The sequence below is a fragment of the Spermophilus citellus genome (assembly GCF_964194105.1).
Source record: "Spermophilus citellus genome assembly, chromosome: 4".
Lineage (NCBI taxonomy): Eukaryota > Metazoa > Chordata > Mammalia > Rodentia > Sciuridae > Spermophilus > Spermophilus citellus.
Genome location: NC_138185.1, coordinates 200,671,683 through 200,696,268, shown reverse-complemented (window position 1 = coordinate 200,696,268; position 24,586 = coordinate 200,671,683). Strand labels below are relative to the sequence as shown.

The 24,586-nt window shown below is 42.8% G+C and overlaps 1 protein-coding gene across 21 annotated transcripts in view; it reads right to left on the bottom strand.

Annotated features, from left to right (window-relative positions):
- TTLL5 (tubulin tyrosine ligase like 5) overlaps window positions 1-24,586 on the bottom strand; it is a 268,480-nt gene that overhangs the window by 30,400 nt on the left and 213,494 nt on the right. For 17 of the 21 annotated variants that reach the window (XM_081289249.1, XM_081289235.1, XM_081289245.1 and 14 more), the window contains 2 exons: window positions 19,654-19,871; window positions 3,462-3,544 (listed from right to left, as the gene is read on the bottom strand). The exons of 1 other annotated variant lie outside the window; for it this stretch is intronic. In XM_081289249.1, coding sequence (XP_081145375.1) covers window positions 3,462-3,544; window positions 19,654-19,871 — 301 coding nt within the window. The remainder of the gene's footprint in view (window positions 1-3,461; window positions 3,545-19,653; window positions 19,872-24,586) is intronic. 3 more of the 21 variants (XR_014021375.1, XM_081289238.1, XM_081289236.1) reach the window with 2 other exon arrangements.

Sequence of the window (24,586 nt, the reverse complement as noted above, 5' to 3'; positions counted from 1 at the left end):
AATTTCACTTGAAAGTTAAAGTAACTTCTAGATCCTTCAGGCTTAAGCTTTGCTGGCTTTGCTTTATATTGTATATTAAAGTAAGTTCCTTTCTCTTGTTGCTTCAGGGGACAACGGGGAAGTGGGCAGGCAGGCTCGCTAGGTGCCGCTGCCCTGCGTCCATACAAAGAGCACGAAGCTATGGCACATTTAGGGCTCGAAACAATGAACATTTAACAGGATGCTGCTTCTTACTTCTCGTCAATGAAATCCATCATTGATTTTCAAGAGCCTATTAGGTTCCTTGCACAAAATACTGACCATTAAGAGCTTAAAAATAAGAGGTGGGGGCACAGTCCAGGATGGGAGGGACCTCCGCAGGCAGAAGCTAAGGGGCAGGGATGAGGGCAGCTGGTCTGGCTTCGGACCCTACAATAATGGTGGTTGACATTATCAAATCAGCATGAGAGAAATGTCAGTTATCTAATCTGTGGCTGTCTTCTATTTTCGTTCACTATTAGCACTTCAGAACTCCAGAAGAATGCCATGGTTATAAAGAAGGAAAGCCAAGGACTTGGCTTTGGGCCAAGAGCCCTCACTCCAGCTTCCTTCTCAAATTTCTAAATTTGCTGACTTTACCCCTTCCCTTCCACAGCAAAATTAGAATATTTAGCGGAAGGTAAGGAAGTCAAGGAAAAGTAACCTGCACGGAGTATTCCAGGCACTCTGCTGGACGCATCCACATTCACTACCTCATTTAATGTTTGCAATAAACAGAACGTAAAGAGCCCCCGTCAGTTGGGAGTTGTTTTTCAATAGTGCCTGGGATGAGCTACTGCCTTATTCAGATAGCCTGAGGAACCAGTCACACATCAAGCCTGGCTAGCCATATGGAGGGGAATCCCGGTCAAGCGCCAGGAAACAAAACCTGCTCTAGCCATGGGCTTGTTAGCACCATGCTTAACCAACTGAGTCTACTGGATGAGACTGGGGCTAACTATCTTTTGAAGACAGTTCAGGGATTCCTGTACAGGTACAGACTTCCAAAGTCCCTTCCTGTCTTCTCATGGGGGCTGTTCTCCCTTCTTCTAAGTTTAAAGAAAAATGTAGCTACTGGTAACCTAGACTTCTCATGGGCCACCTCTGGAGCCTCTAGAATAGTTGGTGAAATCTAACCAAACCACAGAAGACACAGGATCTGCAACTGGACAATGGTGTGCCGGTTACCTGCCGATGGTATGAATGACCAGAGTTAGTCACCGACACGGTGAAGGCTAGATGCCGTGGGAGGCCTGGGCAACACCTGACCCTCACTGTGTCATGATCATTAGTGCTTCTTTTAACACTTCTTGGTCAAGAACACCAGGGAAGTCAAAGCAGAGAACAAATCCAAGGGCATTTAGAGGCCCAGAGTCATCAGCTGACAAAAGCAATCAGTAACAGGCACCCTAAACAAGGTAAGAAGAATAATCTGCTTGTTACTTACTGTCAGGTGGATAGGGGCAAAGGTCAATCTTAGAGGCCAGGGAGAAGTATAACTTCTCTTTGCTCCACGGTTTTACGCTAATACCAAATTCAGTAGACTAGGCCAAAACCTACTAGGTAAGGTCACCAAGGTTAAGTAGACCTAATTTATGGTCAAGATGCTGCAAGCCTGACTCACATGACCTCTCACATTTCTAACTTCCTGGGCCAGAGGGCACGCAGTGGTTCAGCTCAATTCTTGTCAACTAAACGGCGTACACATCAAGTCCTCCGGGTCTCCTGGAGCTGCCAAGCACAGTCAACTTCTCTAGTTTAAGCAAATTTGGAGAGCGGAAGGGGCTCTTAGAGCCTTTTGTCTCAGGAACACCTTCAAACTCGCCCATGATTCTCATAGCCAGCACTTTTCTTCCATTTCAATTCCTGGTGGAAATTTTACTTCCTTAAAAATGAGTGCCGCGTTCTAAAGGCTGGAGATGTAACTGAGGGGTAGAGCGCTTGCCTAGCAGACACGAGGCCTGGGTTCCACCCCAGTACTACAAAAACCAATCAACCAACAAATAACAACAAAAACCCACTACCATGTTCTAGCAATTCTTTGGGGAGGGTCATGAGTACATACCTATCAAATATTTCTTATATTCAGGTTTAAAATTTTAAAGGGAGAACAAATCCTTATACTCTTATCATCATATTAATATTACCTGACCTGGGTGTAGGTATAGGGCCTTCCATGTATAGCACTTCATTTAATCCTCACAATAAGCCTAGGAGGGTTATTTAATTATCCCTATGATACAGCCAAGCAGCCGAGCTTCTCAGAGATGTTGTGGTCACTTTAAGGTGCGTTATGTCAACCCCTCACTCACACTCCCCAGCCCCTCCCTGAACTCCTCCAGGGCTCCTCATCGCTGCCAGGGCAACAGCTCCGTACTTGGCTCCTAACGGACTCTGCCACTTCATAGCCTTCTCTTGCCACCGCCAACTCATGCCTGCGTCCCTAGCCATGCTGACGGGAGGGAACCCTGGGCCTCTGCACACACTTCGGCCTCTTCTTGGATCTCCATTCCTCTCCTGGCTGAGTTGTCCACATTCAAGTCTCCCAAAAGATGTGGGTCCCAATACTGCCCAGCCACTAAAGTTATTAGTGTAACTTTAGACATATTTCATCCCTTTAGACATATTCCGTCCCTTTGTTTCTTTGGTCATAAAATGGGGAATACAGTTCCTACATCACATCCCTGTTCAGTGAACAAATGACTTAAGACCTATAAAGCATTCCCAGCTGAGCTGGACACACGGCAAACGCTCAAAGTTGTCTGTTATTCCATATGTCCCTAGTACCCATAAAGACCCAGGAGGTTACCTGCAGCACACTCCCTGAGGACCTTCCCGTCTGAGTCTGTGGTTCCCACAGTGGACACTGTACCCTACACCCTGTGAGTACCTCAGGGCCCAGCAAGTTATCTTCTCCATAGCAGGAGCTCAATAATCAATAGTCATCAAATTGAATCAAAGTGATTTCATTCAATTTTCTGATTATTTAGTGTGTTTTTTATGAATTATTATTCATACAACACTAACCCTGGGCCTCCACTTCTTAGCTTACACCTAGGCTCTGGATCCACGCGTAACCTCCCTCAAGTCCACAAACTCTCTGAGCCTCAGGTTTCCCGTGTTCAGGGGACAAGAAGGTCCACCTCATGGACTGTTGTGAGGATTAAGTGAGAGATACATGTGGAAATATTAACAGTCAAATACACGGCGTTTTTGCTAAATGCTGCAAATCTGATAGCATTCTACCAGACAGGCAAAAAATGTCTATCTAGGCTGTTGCATTATTTAAAAGGAGGACATAACAAAAATGCTCGTCACAGTGCCCGCAGAGTCTGGGCATTTGGTTATTTGAAACTGGAGCTCCGGTCAGAAGCAAAAGAGAGAAGATGCCAAGCTGCCACCTTCCTGCCACCCCACCTACTGAAGGCCTGCTGGTCACTGACCTGTGGAGCTGGTGATGGGCATAAAGGCTGCAGAGTTAAGGCTGCTCTGGAGTCCATTCAGCTGCCCTTCTGCGGAGGCCCCTCTGAAACACAAAGGAGCTGGGTCAGACCTGCGGACGGGAAGGCGAGGCCAAGTCCAACCAACTCAGGGCTCTGCCTCTTGCTCGTGGTGTTTCCTCTCACGCAGTTCATTTCTGGGCTTCTTTCAAGACTGTGTTCAAATGTCATCTGATCAGAGAGGATGTCTGTGACCCAGGAATACCCTTTTCCTGAACTCTTACACAAGTCAAGCTTTAGTGTCCATTTCTACCCACTGGAATGTAGCTTTAAGAAAGCACAAGTGTGGGTCACTGCTGCGTCTCCAGGGTCTGCCACATGAGAGCTACTTGATAAATGGTTGTTTGGTGAGTGAAAACATTAAGTTCCTGGTGTTGACTTAGATAAATCAAAAGACGACACGTTTTACAGACACTGTATTTCATGCGGAGTGGTGGAACTCACTGTCATTGCACCCACCATGGTCGTGTGGCACTGCAGCTAGCAAGAAGAGGCCAGGAATGCTACCAAGCATCTTGCAGGACACAGGAAAGCACCCAAGCAAAAAATTACCTGGTCCAAAATGTCAACTGTGCTGAGGATGACAAACCATCACACAGCACCTCTGCTCACACCAACTCTGACAGGAAGCTGGACAGAGCGTCACTGGTTCTCTGTGCAGAGGGCCCTCAGCTACATGTCTCAGAAATGTCCTACAACCATGGCCAATCTCCTCGAGGCTCTTACAGGTCTCTGGAACTCTTTCACTGCAGTTATCAGAATTATAATTGTGAAATCATGTACAGCGTGGCTCATATCTGTCATCAATGCCAGAATGTGAGCGCCACAAAGACACGGATCGTATTAGCACTTCTGTATCTGCAGGTCTCTAATGCGGCATTTTATGCCATATCAGATACATGTTTTTGGAAGGAATTTGACCCACTGTGCTCATAAATACATTTATTTGGTGGGCCCATCTGCCTTGATTTTTTAGTTGATATGTTCAAGTTTTACTTGGGAGATTAATAAAAAAATCACTCATTTTTTTTTGTAGTTGTTTTTTTGGCACTGGGGATTGAACCCAGGGACACTCAACCACTGAGCCACATCCCCAGTATCCCCCTTTTCACAAAATTTATTTATTTACTCTAACTTTTTATACACGACAGCAGAATACACTTCAATCCATAATGTACATATAGAGCACAATTTTCCATATCTCTGGTTGTTCACAAAGTACAGTCACACCATTCATGTCTTCATACATGTACCTAGGGTAATGATGTCCATCTCATTCCACCATCTTTCCTCCCCCTATACTCCCTTCCTTCCCCTCCCTCCCCTTTGCCCTATCTAAAGTTCCTCCATTCCTCCCATGCTTCCTCCCTACCCCCATGATGGATCAGCATCCAATATCAGAGAAAACATTTGGCTTTGTTTTTTTTTTTTTTTTTTTTTTTTGGAATTGGTTTACTTCATTTAGCGTTATCTTCTCCAACTCAATCCATTTATCTGCAAATGCCATGATTTTATTCTCTTTTAATGCTGAGTAATGTTTCATTGTGTATATATATCAAGGTTTCCCTATCCATTCATCTACTGAAGGGCATCTAGGTTGGTTCTACAATTTAGCTATTGTGAATTGTGCTGCTATAAACATTGATGTGGCTGGGTCCCTGTAATATGCCCAGCCCTTTATAAAATATATATATATATATATATATTTTTTTTTTTTTTTAAATTTAGAGACAGAGTCTTGCTGAGTTGTTAGAGCCTCGCTGAGTTGCTGAGGCTGGCTTTTAACTCAACGATCCTCCTGTCTCAGCCTCCCAAGCTACTGGGATCACAGAGCCCAGCTCTCTGTTTTTGTTTTTGTTGAAGCAACACTCAATCTAATCCTTCCTCTTCCAACATCATTTTCCACTCATTCATTCACATAAAAAATACCCAGTATTCCCTGGACACAGACCATGAGACAAATGCTAAGGAGAAAACGCACGAGTGGTGGGAGAGGATGAACCAGGAGTGTGATTTGGCTAGTGAGGGGACAAGGGTGGCCTTTCTGAGGAAATCATTCTTCAGGAGAGTCGAGATATTACGAGAAGGCACCAGCCCAGAGCAGGGGGCAGGGCAGAGCTTCTCATGAAACTACACCAGGGTTCTGAGCCAGCAAGGGCCTAGAATGTCCCGGAACCAGCTGCAGGTGTGCGTGTGTGGGTGGGGATAGGCAGGCAGCTTTTGCCAAAACTTCCTCAACAGAAATCACCTGAGTTACTTGCTTCCGGGCTCTTCCTGTGGAGACACTGACTAGTGGGTCTGGGAGTGGGTCTGAGAACTTGGCTTTTTACAGCACCACAGATGATTCCCATCTCCAGCAAAGCAGGGGGCGGTGCACCAGTGAATAGGTGAGAAGAGGCAAAAGTGGGGCGATGGAGAGGTGGGCAGAGTTTTAGGTGCCCAGTGGTCCCTACACCCCTGAAAGAGAGCGCCCCTCGAGGCCCATTGGAAATGAGGATCATGCTGGCCTGCGGCCTTCCCTTCCCTGGGCCAGCTGCAATCTGGGGCCCAGGCGCGCCCCACCCCCACACTCTCCCTTTGAGGACAGAGAAACTGTGGAGGGAGAAGAGAAAGGAGCAGAGGGCTTCTGCCTTCTCCTACAAGCCTCCCCCAGGACAGCCACATCTGAAATGCTTACTCGTTTTATTTCAGCCCCATATGGGCCCATGAGCCCAAAGTACCTGCTGACCGACATTTACTTCCAGGTCCCAGAGAAAAAGGGAAAGTCCTGAGGGCCTAGGATGGGCTCCTTCCGATGTGGAAGTTCAAGTCCCTCAGGGCTGCTGTGCTTTGGGGGAAAGCCCTGCATGTTAGCAGGAAAAGAGAAGCAGGAAGGCACACTCCTTGGCTCCATGGTGAATAGGCAGCTGCCTGAGGAGAGGTGACTCCAGGGTCCCCAAACTCTCTAGCCCTCTCCTCCTCTCTGCAACTCCAACCCAGCCCTCACCCTCGCAGGCTTCATCTCACCTAAGATCTCCTGGCCCTAGGCCCTGGGCCCAGGTTGGCTCCCTCTTCCATTCTCTTTCCTCCCATCAACTCCCCCCAAGCCCTGAGAAGCGCTGAGTTGCAAGTTAAATCTAATGATTCTATTGTTTCTTTCTTATTCTGGGGATTGGACCCAGGGGTGCTTTACCCTGAGCTACCTCCCCTGCACCCGCCTCCTTCTTTTTGAAATAGGGTCTCACTAAGCTGCCCAGGCTGGCCTTGAACTTGGGATCCTCTATCTCAGCCTCCTGAAGGATCTGGGACTACAGGGATGAGCCAATGTGTCTGGCTTTATTCTATTGCTTCAAACAGGAGAATCCCCCTTTGGTGGAGTAATGTGTCCATAGCAATATGAAGGGAAGTTCTTGAGTGAATTTTCCCTGGCAACAATGGTGTACAAGATGGTTCAGGTCTGTTGTTACTCCCTCAGGCACACTACCAGAAAGATGCTTTTGTTATATTAATATCATTTCCTTGGGAAAATGCACTCCAACTTCTGGACAATCCACTCCTATATGAGAACTTCTGAAGCAGGTTTGTTTGAGCTGCTCTATTACTTTGTCTGTGACTCTGCACCTGGGAACACCTGAATTTCAGAACATATTTACACAGGAAGGATGGATCTATATCCTGGATTGTCTTTTGGTCTGTTACTGTGTAATAATAGCATAACAGGACTACCTCAAAGGGTTCTAGAAGATCAAGATGGTGAACGTAAAACACATCCTAGCACAGTGACGGGTGTCAGAGTAAGGACTAAACAAACACTATTACTAGTGCTGCCATTTTTACTTAGGAATATCAACAGCACTCTATAGTCACGATAAGCCTCTCCATACAGAAATATCAAACTGGATGACTCACTGACTCCAATGTATGAAATATTCGTGCTAAACTGTAGGGGAATGACCACATTCCAGAACCTGGAAATTAACAGCAATTTGCTATTAAAATCAACCTACAAGACAGAAAGCTCATGGTCAAAATTACTCTTAATATCCCATAGGAAGAAAGGCCTCATTTGATTGACAGACTCTCTCTTAATAAATCTAATATGTACATTTTTTCCCCTGCTAGCAAGAGAATGAATCACTGATCCACTGGGCACTAAATGAAATTGGAGTCTGGTCTTGAGGGGCTATGCTTATAAGACATTTATCTTTACACATGAGGACGGCGGTACGGAAAGGCAGGTGGGAACTGACTGGAGGAACAGCGCATGTCAGTCTTCAGCTGTGTGGAATATGGGATGGCGCCAGCCACTGTACTGAGATTATAATTGTCCTTCTCTTAGTAGCTGCTGTGCAAAGCTGAATGAGAATTTGACGCAGTGGTACTCATTACCTGATGTTTCCTGATCCCGGTACACGTGGAATATGAAGAAGGGGCCAAAGGTGAACTCAGAAAAACTGGAGTTATAAAAATATCAAGAGTTTTACAGGCAGAGATGCTGAGAAGACAGGATGGGAACAGTGCTATTAACTTTAAATCATACCCGAGAAGGGCAGTAAGACGTGAGCACCTAGCCTTTAAGTGCTCTTCTCGGCAATGGAGCAGGTGTCTTGGAGATGGAAAAGTGTTAGATGCAGTCAAAGGTTGAGAGCTATGTGCTCACTGAACCCCGGTGATGGTAATGGACCTAATTCAGGTCCTTCTCTGCCCATAATTTTTAAAAAATATTTTTTTAGTTGTTAATGGACCTTTATTTTTTTATTTATTTATATGTGGTGTTGAGAATCAAGCCCAGGGCCTCACACATGCTAGGCAAGTGCTCTACCAGTGAGCCCCAGCCCCAGCCCCTCTGCTCATGGTTTCTAAAAACCGCTTAAGGGCAAGCTGCCCGATTCACTGAGCCACCTAAGAACTATACAAGTAACGTGTCCATGTGTCATAGCAACAAAGAATTAGGAAAATCTCCTTTACTACTGACACATGCCTTTCAACTAAGGTACACCTTTCTTTGCTCACAGCTAGCACCTGCAGTTTTCTTAAATATTAAATATATACATCCTAGCCCAGAGTTTGATTCCATGCCTACCTACTCTGACCTTTCAAATTTTCTAACATCTAAGAAAGTGCCGGGAATGGGCATTATTCCTACCGGGAGGGGGCAGTTCTTCTGGGCCTTCAAAGAAATTATTCAACAATGAATTTCAAACACATAATGTCCCTATGAAATACTGCCTGCATTTATCATTTTGGAAGATTTCTTTTGGTGAAAGTCTCTACGTAGGGGACACAAGCCATCTGAGTGGTGGCCCCACCTGCGCAGCATCAGGAGCACACCCCACAGCTGTCTCTACAGCCTCGGGGGTGGGTGCAGCACAGGAGCCCCCTCATCCATTTTGCCGGTGTGGCTTTGGCGTGCTTTTCTGTCATCTTCATGTCCTCGACCTGTGGTTTCCTCTGTCCAGTCTCTGCCCGCTGTTTTGATCTGTGGGAACTTTCTGAAAGTGACAGGCTTTGACCTCGCCGGGTTGCCTGCGGTGTTTGCTGCGCTGTTTCTCTTTGGGCTCTTTTTTGAGGCTTTCCCCATCTCTGACCCCAGGGTACTGGTTTCTATTTCAACAGTGAAGTCAAAGCTTATCTTGGACTCTTGCCACCACACAGAGATGGCCTTCTGTGGAGGGCAGTGCAACTGTACACGGCGAGCAGAGGCCCGGGCGGTGGCAGAACAGACATGGTCGCATCTGTGGAGGTTCCAAAGCAACAACCCTGAAGGTCCTCATTTTTATAAAATAATGGTGACAATCAGCCTCCTTCAATTCCCAAAGGAGAGAAGAAATCCCAAGAGTGCAAGGTACACTAAAGAAACAAATGTCCAGAAAGGGAACAGTACCCTGACTTTTTTTTTTTTTGGTGAATGTTTACTTTTTGATTAAATATCTTCCACCTTTCCTACTCGAGCACCCACCAGCAGGGACATGCATCTCTTTCTTTATCAATCAGTCCAGAGATTCTATATGCATCTCAGAGAGCAACAACATGCCGATCCTTAAAAATAACCACTGGAACTTTATTAACTACGATTTGGTTTCAAAACCAATTCAGGAAACATTTAGTAGAGTTGTGGTAGATAAAACTCCATTTTATAAATATTTAACACACTATCCATCCCACTGCATTTTTGGCTACATGTCTTTTTGTTCGTGAAGTTATTTACGTGGGCCCTTTCTTCCTGTGGGTTAATCTCTTCAGAGGCAATACTCTGTTGCTTCCTGTTAGTTTCAGTCATTTCTTCAACAGGTGTTTAGTGAGCACCTACCATGTACCAACAAGGTTTAAAGGGCTGTTCTCTCAGGTTCCACCATGTGCCAGTTTGTTCGAGGCCATTTCTGTTTGTTCGAGGCCATATTCTCTTGTCCTTTTACAGATTTTCAAAATTAAATAATTAATTAATTTTCAAATTAAATAATTAACTCGCACATGTTCGTCTTTCTAGTCTTTTTAGATAAGTGTATTTAAGACTGAAGTTTACTTCTGAGGATAGTTTGGACTAGCTCGACAATTTGATACACAGTACTTTCACAGCCCTTCAGTTCCAATTATTTTATAATTTTCACTATGACTATCTCTAAAGGCAGTACTTTATTTCATGAAGTTTCTCAACTTCTCCATCTTAAAAAATCTAGTTATTTTTTCAAATTTACGTGAATTCTGTTTAAAGAGCGTGAATTATTTGATACTGATATTTTGAAATATATAGAGCCTTCATTTGTGACATAGTATGCACTAATTTTTTTATACACGTTCCATATTTAATTGAAATGAATACATATTCTCCCCTTTTGGGTGCAGGAGTCTATACATGGCTATCAATTTTGTCAGACTGTGAACTGTGACTCATAAATGGGTTATAAAATCAATTTAGGCACTCACAATCAGCATCTAAAGCATCAATAGAAAATACTGCTTTATTTCACATGCATATACATATAGGTCTTTTTACTGGACTGTATATTAAATGTGGTTTTTCTTATTATGAGTGATGGCCAAAAAAGATTAAAAGCCATTTCTGCATTTCAAATATCCAAATGCTCAGTAGCATTTGACTGAATTACCTATCAGTTACTAATAGAAGTATATTTAAATAAATCATCCACTATGACAGATGATTTACCCATTTCTCCCTGTAACTGTGTCAGTTTTTGACTTATAATATTTTGAATATATAATATTAAGTGCATACAAATGCTTTTCTTTATCCCTCCTGATGCCTTTTGCTGAATTCCAGATTATTTAATATTAATATTGCTGTGCCAGTATTTCTTCAAATTAGTATTTTGTGGTTTGTATTTTTCCAGTCCTTTGTTTTCCATCTTCTTGTGAGATCTAACTTTAGGTATGTCTCTTTGAAGCAGACTATAACTGAACTTTTTTAAAAGGTGCAATGTTAATGTTTATTGTGACTGTGCATATATTTCTACTGTTAGTTTTTCTTTTCTCTTTACCATCCTTTTCTTTTGTTTTCTTTGCCTCCTTCCACTAGATTCACAGGATTTCTACATTTCCCTTTCCTGTTTGTTTGAAAGCTATAAAGTTATTCAATATTTCAGTTCTGCCCTTAAACTTCACACAGACCCTGCTTATACATCAACTACTCCCGAATGCACTTGGTTCCTGTATCTTGTCTTCATTGTCTTAAGGACATTCTATCTTTATGTAAAATGACAATTTTCATAGTTCTTAACATTTATTGACATTTCATAAACATGTTGTCCTTCACTGTTTCTTGTCATCCAATGCTTCTGAGTTCACTTTTACCTCATGGGGTCTTTATTACATATAAGTTGTCTTAGTGAAGATCATGTGTGATCTCACAGATCCCCCAACCGAGACTGAACTAAAAAAAAAAAAATTATTTTTATTTTGCCTTCACTCAAGTGACAATTCGGCTATGTATAAAATTCTAGACCGAAAAATCCCTTTATCTCAATATTTGGCATTAGCAATTGTATTCTAGCATCTATTACTGTTAAGAATGTAGAACTCTGTGCTGCTTTGTAAATTTTCTCTCAGGTGGTCTTTATTTATTTATTTGTTTATTTCATTTTTGGTAATAATACGGATTGCCTTTTTTTGAGTTGTAGAGTGTGGCCTTGAATTTGTAATCCTCTTGCCTCAGCCTCCTGGATAGTTGGGATTACAGGTGTGTGCCACTCTCCTGACTTATCATTCCTCTCATTCCTGGGCGGGGGCCAGGGGGGGGTGTTGATCCCAGGGCATCCTGCATGTAAAAACTCTATCCCTGAACTATGCCCTCAACCCCTAAGATTTTTCTTTATGCTTAAAGTTCTGAAGTTTCACTATGACATGTCTAGAGGTATACTGATTTGGGGTCTATGAATGATTTTAGCTCAGGAATCATGTACTCTTCAATTCTGGAAAATTCTTAGTTATTGTACTTTCAAGTACTGCTTGTCTACAGGTTCTGATATTCCCATCAGAGCCCCACGTCATGGTCCATAGATGCTCCTATGAGCACGTGATATAACATGTCTGACCATTCAAAAACATTGAGGAGTATTCCAGCCACGGATCTTGTTGGTCACCTTATTTAGTAGGACATTCATTCATGTTTGGAATTTGGGGCCGCAGGCTCATTTTTGTTGTTTTCACGGTGCTGGAGAAGGAACTCACACAGGCTAGGCAAGCGCTCTGCCACCGGGCCACAGCCGCCCCCGCTCCTCCTGCCATCCCATCGCTCTGCTCCCTTATTCCTCCCTGTCTGGAGCTTTAGTGCTGCCGCCACCACTGCCCCAACCCGGTCTGGAATCAGGTTTTGTAGTGGCATTTGGAGCCCTTGCTTCAGTGCTCAACATGACGTTGCTCCTGCCTGCTTCCAAAGCAGAGTTCAAATTCTAAGGCCAAAGAGATATTTCCCTTATTTGAAAGCACGGTTATGCCCTAATGGGGTTCTTCTTTAAGCGTTTTCTCTCTCACTAGGGTACAGGAAAGCATCAACTTTTGGAGCCAACCTGACTAGAAATCACTAGGTCTAAATCTATTCTTTTGGTGGTGTGTGGCCTGCGTGCGCACCAGTGTCCTCTCGTCATCTACTGGCTAATCTCCCTTTCTGGCTGGGATCAGAGAGGTTCTCACAGTTCTTTCCAACCTGCCATTTGCATCTTGGTTCATTTCAATCTTTCTGTATCTTCACATGAAAATGACTAAGGTTATGAATTTACCTTTGGGTATGTCTTTGGTTACATTTCAAATATAAATTTTGGTGTGTACTATTCTTCTTCTTTTTTTTCTTTTTTGGTACTGGGGTTGATACCCAAGGGCTCTTAACCGCTGAGCCGCAGTCCCAGCCCTTATTTTTTATTTTGAGGCAGGGCTTTGCTGGGCTGCTGAGGCTGGCCTTGACCTTATGATCCTCCTGCCTCAGCCTCCAGAGTTGCTAGGAATACAGGTAGGCACCACCAGGGCCAGCTACAATTCTTACTTTCAATATAGTCTGTCTTGATTTTGATCTAAGTTATTTAAAAGAATGTTTTAAAATTCTTAAATTATTTGGGCATTTTATTCAGACTTTTATTTTAATAATTAATGTTCAGAGAATTAGGTCTTTATAATTTCTTCTTTTTGAGGATTTAATTGAAATGTTTCAATTCTAAAAACTATTCCAGGGAAGCTCTGTAGGATACAAAATCAGGCATCTATTAATTTATTAATTACATCATTCAAAGCCCTTTGCATCCTTGTGTTGGGTCTAATTTGCCTATAATAGTGACTACACATCTCTTTTTGGAAGTCATTTTTTAGGCTGAATCTATCTTTCTTCACATCATTTTTATTTCTCCGTGTACACTTTTCCTCAGCATTTTTGATGTCTCCACTTTATTTCACAGGTTCAATGTTCTGACTGCCCGCTTTCTACTGACTCAGACAGTTCTCAGCTCTGTGCAATCCTTCCCGGCCTCAGACTGCCCACACTTTCTATCTGATAACTTTTGCTAGTTCTGCATGAGATATGGTACTCTTAAATTCTGTTAAGAATACAAGTATTTCCTAAAATGTTATTTTCTTTTGTTATTTCAGAGGTTGGCAGAGCCTCTGAATCTTCTCCATGAGGTTCTTTTGATCTTTCAAAATTCTTCAATATCTGTTCATCCTTAGAGAAGAAAGCCTAAGTTTGCCATTAAGGATCCATGTTCATGGAGGACCTGATATGGCTTCTATGAAAGGCCGTATAAATTCCTGCCCAAATCTTTTTTTTTTTTTTTTTTTTTTTTTTTTAGAGAGAGAGAGAGAGAGAGAGAATTTTTTAATATTCATTTTTTAGTTCTCGGCGGACACAACATCTTTGTTGGTATGTGGTGCTGAGGATCGAACCCGGGCCGCACGCATGCCAGGCGAGCGCGCTACCGCTTGAGCCACATCCCCAGCCCCTGCCCAAATCTTTTAAAGTGGGATTTTCATACTCAGATAAGAAGGGAAATGACGGATGGGAAATATCCAGCAAGTATATGACCAGTTCAACAACCATTTTAGCATCCTAGCGGCAGGGATGACCGATTTTAATTCAAATGACACAAATATGAATCATAGAGGAAGATCCATCATCCACGACTCCCATGTGCTCTCCTCCCCACAGACCCACACACAACCGTGGCAACTGTGGCTTAGAGGTGGTTGCCGGTACCCATCTCTCTGATGTTACTGTCCATGCCAGAAGCAAACCCTAAGCCATCCTAATGTCACCCCTAGGCCCATGGGAGAGAAGCAGAGGAAAGAATGAATCTAAGTGGCAGGCCTCCTGATGTCTTCCTTGGCCCAGGCCTTGGCCCTTGGAGTGGGAGGCTATTGTCTGGGGTGCCCCAGGTCTCCCACTCATTTCCCAAACTCTACTCTCACAGGAAGCTGCTATATAAAAGCCCTCAATGTTGTTCTTCAATCCAGTCCTTCCTGTGTAATGTCTAACAGGAATTCCCCCAATACCTCCAGCCTGAGAATCACACTAATTCTCCCCTCTTTTGACTACTTCATTGGTCACTTAAGTGGTAAAATTTGTATGCAAAGGGCAAGGAGTGAGTTCCTAAGTGCTTACTTTCTATTTTTCCAAAAGCAATATTTAGGATGGTTAATCTGTCATTTGCTGTACAGATGTTTTTGAGTAGATTGGTAGGGACTTTTGAAAGCAGCAATCTCCTGGGAAGAATCTGAGGTTAGCACAACAGGTGGTGTGTGTGACAGTTTGGGCCCAGCCACTGAATGCCTGTCCCTACACTGTGCCTCCAGATTCCTTTACCTTCCAACATGGAAGTTTTATGATTACATTTTAGAAATGTATAAGTTAGAGAACCTTGTATCTAAGGATGGATATGCCACAGATGCAACCATATTTCTTCACACAACATATCATAAAAGACTAAAAGGCTGACAGACAAGGTTAATCTACAATATTGTATCTTCTATGCTCACCAACAAGTTTTGGACCACTGTAACTCCTGAGTACTTTGCCCTAGTTTAATGACTCACAGATTATAAAAGATGTAACACACACAGTTATTCACCTGATGCTTATCTGTATATCCAATGACATGACCCTCTGAGCACCTTTCACCATAATGCTGATCTCACCAAAGGTTCAGGTCACGTTAACTGGCATTTGGTTTTATTGGGCTGCATAGCTCTTGATGCCTTCCTCCCTCCTAATCCCCAGCAGCCTTTGGCAAACACCACTGTCCTGGGTGCTGACACAGCGCAGCACTTAGCTTCTGCTTCCTTGGAGGGCTCCCTGCAGGACCTCATATGAGGGCAAGAAAAGGCAATGCAAGCCCCGTAAAGCAAGCGCTGTCCTTCAGTCTGAGTCCTTTTATCTTTCCTTTTTTCATTTGTGCTAACAACTTGAAGCCAGGCCTTGCCCATGCTAAGCACAAGCTCTACCCGTGAGCTGAGCCCCCAGCCCCAGTCAGTGCTTCTTACAAAGTTTCCTTTCTTTGGAGAAGTCTCCTGGCCCTTTCAACTTCACCTTTAGCCTCTGAGTTTTGCCCACATGCCTGGTAAACTTTAATCTCCTCAGGTTTTTTTCTCCATATTTCCTGGAGAGTATGATTCCAGTTCTGAGAAAAAAGGTCACTTCTGAGGAGGAGGGAGTTTGGTGCGCTCAGGCTGTTATCCTAATTAGTTCCCAGGCTGTGCTAATTAGTTCAGCTGACTGCTTGAAAGAAACATCAGAGCGAGTTTTAAAAGGGGGACCGAGGTGGCTTCTACACTGTGAAGTGCTGCACACATCAGAGAGGAAATCAAGACAGCTGCTGTGGAAATGGTTAAAAAAAAAAAAAAAAGAGAAGAAGATGATGCAGGAGGAGAAAGGAGGAGAGTGAGAGGAGGAAAAGAGAATCTAGATCATTCTCTACACAGAATCCACAAATAAGACACACCTAAAGGAACTAATGAATTTGAGAACTATAACAAGAACTTCTGGCCTAAGAGGAGGTGAGGAAAATGGCTACAAAGCATCAGGATTAAGAGGCAAATGGGGGGCTGGGGCCATAGCTCAGTGGTAGAGTGCTTGCCTAGCATGCATGAGGCACTGGGTTCAATCCCCAGCACCACATAAAAATAAAGGCATTCTGTCCATTTACAACTACCAAAAAAAAAAAGACAAATGTGCTCTCAAAAAGGCTTTGAATAGAATCAACAAAAAACAAGTTATTTTGGCTAATTATCCAGTAGGGACAGTGGCTTTTTGTTTTACAGATGGGAAAATAAAACCTTTACAGAGAAAGTGACTTGAATATTATCATACAGAAATAGGACCCCACTGTTCCGACTCTCAATTCCCTTTGCACCAAAATTCAAATGACATTCCATCTTTTATGTTCTATTGTTCTCCAAACTCAACCCTCTAGGATGTGGAAACTTTGATGCTGTTGGAAATTGCTTCTATCTGTCTAATGCCAACTTCTGTGCTAGGAGAAGTCTGAAGTTCAACCCCAAAACACAGGGCTTGGCATGGTCCAAAGCTCATTACAACTTCTCATTAGCTCTGTCTCCTGGGGCAGCTAAGGCATTCCTGAGTGTGACTCAGGACCACCAGTCAGAACTGGGGTTCCTGATGAATCTGAACTGAGCAGGATAAAGGCAATAATAAGGTCCAAGCAAATGAAGCAATACATCTTGCAAGAAGTAAAAAATTACATGAAAATTTCTTGAAACACCATCTTGGTATTAAACATAATAATACCTAAAACTTATTCAACACACATTATGTGCCAGGCACTATATTTGTACTTGACATTCATTAATTCATTTGTTTTTCTTAAGATCCAATGAAGTAGGTACTATTATTATTTCAATTTTAAAATAGGAAACTAAGCCACAGAGATATTAACTAACTTGTTATGCTGGCTAGAAACAAGAATCACTCTAGGACAGGAAGACTATGTCAACTGAGACTCAGTATCCTGATTTTCAGAGCCATGAAAAGTTTCTCTAGATTAAAAATCACTTCATTGATCCAAATAACAAATGGGGTTCACTTCATAGTAATGTATCAATGATAGTTTCATAGGATGAAATGTCCCAGGGCGATGCAAAACATCAACAATGGGAAAAACTGGGGGAGGGGCGCCTGGGAATCTACTGTTCTTATAACTTTCCTGTAAATGTAAAATTAATGTAAATTTATTTAAAAAGCTTTTATTTGGATATTTCATAAAGGGAGTTTTTCACTGAGTCAGTTCAGATAGAAAACTATTCTTTTTTTCCCCTGAAAGTCAAAAAATATTTGAAAATATCTGTGGGGACTTGGTGAACACTTTACATGTAAGAGAGAGGACATTAAGGTCTCCGTTGGAGCTAACTGTGCTGGAGTTTTAAAGGCAAATTGGAAACTATTTCCTGGAACACCGCCTCACAGCATGCCTTTTGATACTTGGATTATATTTCTTAAATTCTGAAGAAATCTTTGCTTTTTCCCCCCCTTCTGTGCATTTTTGATGCTGAGCTGTTTCCGGTTTTCCCACACTCCTGCCTGTCACAGAGAAGAAACCACAAAAATGCAGAAAAGCAAAGTTTGTCCAAAGAGCTGCGATTTCACCTCGGAGGCTGAAGAGCTCTCCTGTGAGTGGGGGTGAGGGTGGGGGGCTGGAGGCAGGGACAGTGCCTTCAGAGGCAGCTTATGCCTAAGCCTCCTCTTCACAGCAGGCCAGCCCCCACATGGGCCACTTGGGGCAGTGGCAACGAAGAGAGGATGCACTGAGAGCAACCAACTGGCAGATGCAACATGCACTTCTGAACCACTGCTTTAGCTGTGGCTCTGGGACCTGCAGGGCAGAGGGTGCCTTTAGCATGCAGCTGATGGTGACGACACTCTGGGTTCTCAGGTGAGCCAGGCCTTGCACTACACGTATAAGGTTTTTACCAACTCACCTAGGAAGCAGATACTCTTATTGTCCCATTTTTATCAGTGGAAAAACTGAGGCCAAAACATTAAGTATCTTGCCAAAGATGTCAAATCAGTCAAGTGTGGAGTGGGGAAGGGAGCCAGGCTGTCTGCCCCTGCAGGCTGCACCCTTGAGGACTTCAGTCTTCTTTCTAGGTTGAGAGGACACGCAGCTTCCTTTCTATCTTGACACTGGCATTCAACCACAAACTGCGGCCTCTCTACTGCCCTTTGCTACTGCTCCAGAGAGTTCTGCAGTCTTTAAAATGCAAGTTATTCCTAGGACAGGGCTTGGTACTTAGCAGGCGCTGAGTAAATATTTGTTGGATAAACGAATAATGGCAGCAATATGATTAAACAGCCGCAAAAGATTGTTTTCAATTCAAATCCAGAATTTGATTCACCCTCCAAAGAGGAAAAACAGTAACACATTTTTTTCTTTGTCCCAGGATTCTTTCCTACAACTAAAATTGAGCTTGTGGAGGACAAATGAACGGGAGCATTAATGAGACCAAGAGAAAAGCACCACAACCTCAAGGTGTTCAGATGGTGAGAGATGCTAGTCCCTTCCAAGTATCTTTGAGAAGTCTCCTAGTATTATGAACATGTGGGCTAGAACCAACGCCATGTACCTGTCTGCTTCCCCAGATGAAGAAGGGTTGGAGGTGGAATGAAGGATGATGATGACCTACGACAATTTAATTCAGGCATGGAAATTTTTTTTTTGTATAAAATGGTAGAAGAACATACAAGGTACTAGAAATATTGTCGCTACTCAGTTTGTTGAATAATGCCAGTGAAATCTCAATCCTTCATCTTCCCATTCAAATGCTCAAACATGAACAAACAAGTGGGGGGGGGGAAGGCATTGGCTTTTTTTTTTTTTTTAAATCAAAAAAATTTTTTGGTACTGGGGATTGAACTCAGGGGCACTTGACCACTGAACCACATCCTCAGGCCAATTTTGTATTTTATTTAGTGTCAGGGTCTCACTGAGTTGCTTAGCATCTCGCTGTTGCTGAGGCTGGTTTTGAACTTGCGGACCTCCTGTCTCAGCCTCCTGAGCCACTGGGATTACAGGTATGTGCCACTGCACCCAGTAGGCGTTGATTTTTTTAATGAAATTGAAATATGATATGATTGAGTAGAATGACTAGAAGAAGATACAACAAGGAAGAAGTTTTCATTTCCTTTCTCTAAGCCCACAGTTCAGGACTCTTACCTGGGGCACTCACTGACTGTAGCTCCTGCCAGAGGCCAGCAGAGTTGGTTGGCAATGATCTTGAACTGTATAGGGAGCTCTCACCACAATCACCCAGGGAGCCTAAAAAATCAGGGGCTACTCCTCTCAGCCAGGGCACAGCCCAGCCATTGGCATGCTTTAATTATTTGTACCTAGTCTTTACTCTCCATCGGGTGTTCTTGTGACCCCCACCATTGAGAATTGAGCCCAGGGTGCTTTGCCACTGAGCTATATTACCTAGCCCTTTCTATTTTTTAATTTTCAGACAAGGTCTTAATAAATTGCCAAGGGTGGCCTTGAACTTGGAATCCTCTTGCATCAGCCCCTAGAGCTGCTAGGATTATAGATGTGGGCCACCACCCCCAGCTGGTATTCTTGTTCAATACCTTATGGAAGGTTCCAGAAGTTAAAAGTACAATTAGCTTAAAATTGACATAACTTAGAAGAAACTGCAAAGTTTACAGTGAACTTACTTTGAAGCCCTCTGGGATGTGGCCTTTCTGAGCACTTGTTTATGATTAGATGGGGGTTTGGGGACCAGGGAGGAGGAAGAACTTGGAGGTGGCACCACTTTTTGTGGCAGAGTGGTTGGCTTCTGGCCACTAGCTGTGGCACTTGAAATTCTGCAGCCTGCACCATTATTCATTGTCCATAAATTGGAGTTAGGTAGTGTCTGGCTGCCAAAGATCGCCTACAAGAAAAAGAAAAGAAAAATGATCGATGGAGAACCCTTTCCCCCGCCACTTGCTGCATATTACTGCTGTAATCCTGAAGGAGGGCAAAGAGAAAAGGGAAATTGTTAAGTCATTTTTGAGGACAAACTTCCTCAGAGCTGTCAGTGCAGGTCCAGGTTCAGACAAGAGGAACCTCCTGAAGCAGAGCTGAGGTGCTCTTGGGAGCACCAGGGCTAGGAATCCGGGCACCCAGTACGAGGTGTTGGTCCCTATTCTGGATAATTCTACTGAAAAGCATTGGGTCTCTCATCTTGGTTTCCTTCATTGTTACAGTCAACAGATTTTTGAACGAATGTCTCCTGCTGAGGACCCGAGTGCTAGAATTTCGATTCCAGCCTCCTCAGAACTCTGAAGGTTCCCGTGTTGGAGGAGAGGGAAGAAGCCCGTGTAGCCACGAGAGACCAGAGTGCAGAGATGAGGCCCAGAGCCAGACCACGCAGGGCTTTGAGGGCTATTTTTAGAATTTTAGCACAGTAACACCCTGTTGACCTAAGGATTAACAAGACTTTTACATTTGAAAATGCTTTCAAAGTTAAAATTACGACATGAATACAATTCAATTCGCATCCGGCATTCAACAGGAGGGTGTTTTTGCTGGAGGGGAGGCCTATAAAGATCTGCAGACACTTCTAGACATCACAGATGTCTGCAGGATGCGCAAGTATACTTTCTTCAAGTAGGTGCTTTAAGAATTCTCACAACTTATTGACCTCATTAGAAATAGATTTTTAAAATGTATGAAATATGATATGTCAAGAGCTTTGTAATGTTTTAAACAACTAACAATAAAAAAAAAGAAATAGATATTTTTGGTGTGTGTCATAAGTTTTGTTATTGGTCCTTTAATACTATTAATACTAGCATCAATACACATGAATTACAAAAACTTTTAATGTGAAGTCATAGTAAGAGAAAAATAATGTAATTGACAAAATACATGGCACTTTTTATTCCTTTTTTTTTTTAGGGGGGGTACTGGAAATTAAAGTTGGAGGCACTCAACCACTGAGGCACATCTCCAGCCCTATTTTGTATTTTATTTAGAGATGGTCTCACTGAGTTACTTTGGGCCTCACCATTGCTGAGGCTGGCTTTGAACTAAGGATCTTCCTGTCTCAGCCGCCCCAGCTGCTGGGATTACAGGCAAGTGCCACCACGCCAGGCCTACATAGCACTTTTGTGAAAAAAAAATCCTAAAATTCCCATTGAGCTGTAGATACACCACGTAAAGAGAGATGGGAGAAGTCACTTTGGCATGGCCAAGCTTGATGGAAAATGACAAGATGATCTTAGGACACATTCACCTTCCAGACAGACCTCACCCATATTATTTTTGTCCTTTATGAATTTTGTTAAAAATTCAGATTTAAAAGATGAGCTGGGTAGCTTTAGAAACATGTCAATGACCCTTCTCTGCTCATGCCTTGGGAGTCCCACTTCTGGGAAATGAGTCCAGAAGCCTGGCCTGGCAGGTCAGAGCGGTCTTGCATGCAGTGAATGTGTTTGACTGAAACACTTGACTCAGATCAAAGAGGTTTCAGAGGGAGAGGATCTGAACACTTTCAAACTGATCAATTGGACCGATGTGCCTTTACGAACTGACCCAACTAAGAGAAGAAAGGAAGACTCAAGGCCTTGGGCCAGATCAGGAGGGCAGTGCTGTCACATGTGTGTCCATGAGAAGCCCTCCCATGGTGCCCTCCCATGGGGCCAGAGGGCCAGGGAGCCCAGCTGCTCCAGCCAGCCTTCTTGAGGGAAGGTGCCAATTCTTTCAGTTCCACAAAGGTTTTCAAACAAACCTTTTCAACTGCTGTTTCCATATCTGAGGCCTCAAACTGTGTGGGAGAAGCTCAGTTGGAGGAGGGAGGCAAGAGGGGGGGCAAAACCTAGGCTGCTGTTTTCACCACAACATCCTAAAAAGTGGGCTCAGCTATGAAGAGTGTGTGGGTGATGCCTCATTCAAGATGGGAGGAGACCAGGACTCAGGTGGGGACCTAAGAAATTGCAATGAGGGTCACACTGAGCTGTCTATAAACAACTTCAATGGATAAATAATAAAGAAGGAAAAATCAGTAATCAAGAGCTCTTGGAAATAAAAATATTCTTTAATGAGTTATATTTTAATGTCATAGGAGAACTGCCATCAGTAAGAACATCTATTCAGCAAATGTTCCCATGCTTACACCAACCATATTCCCAAATTTATTTTCCAAATTCATCAAGTTTCTCTTTTTTCCAATACTTTTTTAGGTCATCTAAATACAATTAAAAGAATAAATGAAAAGAGCAAGTTCAGAACAGGGAGTATAATAAGCCCCTATTTGTGTAAAAAAAAGAAGTGTATAAATAAACACACATACACAAAGTTAATATTGCACAGAACAATTCTGGAAGGATATTCAAAAAGTTGACAATGTCCATGAAAAAAGAACTGGTTAGCTATGTTTCAAGGTAAGAAGGGCATTAAATTCACTACTATTTTTAAAATTTTGTGTGCAGTTATTACACAAATAAATTATTAAAAAGTCAAGTTCTAATAACATTTAAGTGTGTAACAAATTAGCTCTGAATATAAGTGACAATATTCACAGGAAGCCCAGTTTCAACCAGCCAGACATTTACTCCCTGTTAGACTGGCTGCAAGAGAGAACTGACTGCTCATAGCTGGCTTTGGAACCAAATTAGGTCATCAATGAACGGCAGAGAGACGAGGCTGAGGGAAAAAAGCATGGCGTTTCAGTTAACCGCAGGGCTCAAATATCAGCCCTGTTACTCACAAAGTGGGTTATCTCTTCAAGTTCCTTAACTTCTCTGCACTTTGGCTTCCTCATAAGCAATTATATAACTACTTTGCTGGATTGCTGGAGATTAAATGAAGATTACCTACGTAATTAATAAGAGTTTCTTAAGATAAATCAAAATACTTGGCAAATGCTCCATTCATTCCCTACTGCAGTTTATCAGGGGTTAGGGATGACATGAAAGCCTACCTATCAGTAATCATTTGTGAATGGTAGTTGGTTATGCATATTTTCAACATATTTTTCTAGTCTTATGATGATGCTCACTAGCTGTGAAAGCAAACTCTTAAAATGAAAACACATGTTTAGGTTCCCAGATCATATTTATTCAATTCTCTCTGGCCGAAATAATCTTTTCCTCTTCTGAATGCTTATAAAAATTTATTCATATGTCTTATTCTAACTGGTATTGTATTCGGTCTGGTATTATAGCCACTTATCCATGTACTTTTCCCCTTTTCTGGACAATACGCACAGGAAATAGCTATATTTTATAGGGTTATTGATTTTGGTTTCACCCACAGTGGTTTGTGTAACGCTCAGGTGCTTAACACAATTTATTCCAGGAAGGGGCAAAACAAAACAGTACACCAATTATTTATCTTTTTTTTTTTAAGCAACAGGTGAATTCCTCTACACCTAAATAGGGAAATGTGTATATGCATGGAAATGCAATCGTGTAATAAGACCATTCTTTGAATTTATATAGTACCTAGTGTGCTGTCTGTGTCCAAAATATAAATAAGCCCTCTTAAATCCCCTCAAAATAAATTCATCTTCTTAGATGCAAATTTTGGGGTAGGACTTGACACAATGATGTTCTATGTAAGGTCAGATGTCTCTTTAAACAACAAAAAAACTTATTGCTTAGGAGACTGCCACCTGCCTGGATATCATCACTTTTCCCTTCCTAATAATACTGTTCTGATTCTGTCTGGATAATAATGTGTGTTTAGCTTCACCCCCCCCCCCCCCATGGCATGGGGACACAATTCTGGTCAATGAGATATAAACAGAAGTTCCTGAGTGTGGATTTTAGGAAAGTTTTGGCTGTTCTTCCCACTAGCTAGCTAGAGGTAGACAGGCACAGGGTTAAGATCCTAGGGGACAGAGACAGAAGAAACCTGAGTTTCAGACGGCACCATGGTGTATGGGGGAAAAAACCCCTCTCTAACCAGTGTGTGTGTGTGTGTGTGTGTGTGTGTGTGTGTGTGTTACCTGCAGCCAAGTGGAATCCTGATATGAGAACTAATTCTCAATCTACCACAGTCAAGCTTGTTTAAGCCTCAGCAGGCATGAATTGCATCTCAAAGCAAGTTCTCTTACCAAATACAATAAAAAGCATCTAGATTGTGCCTTATGGTTTGGTGGCCATGCTGGAATACACCGAATGGACAACAAAGGAATCACAGCTGAATTCCATCTGAAACTGAAGAGTCAGAAATGAAGACAAGTCCCCAGGTGTCTCACCAAAGCGAAGGTTAACTGGGGTGGGATTGAAGCAATCAAATATGATAAGAAGCAGCTCAAGAAAACACTCAGGCAATATTAAAAGCAGATATGTAAGTGGGTGTATTTAGACTGGTTTCCCAGACTCCTCATACCCTGTTATTGGCCTCAACCCCGACACTCCACCAGCTAAAGATCATGTGAACTGTTTTGTCCTGATTCTTGAAAGGACAGAATTATATGATGTTCTCTGTATAACTTCTAAGAAATGTGAGGACTGAATAGGCAATGACCACAACACAGGGACACAGCTGTACTGTCACCACTCAGTGTCCTGGGAAAGGGAGCTGGATGAGTACTGGCCTCTACTTAAGACCTGATCAACATTCGCGGACTCTGGCTGCTCTGCTGGTGTGGGAAAG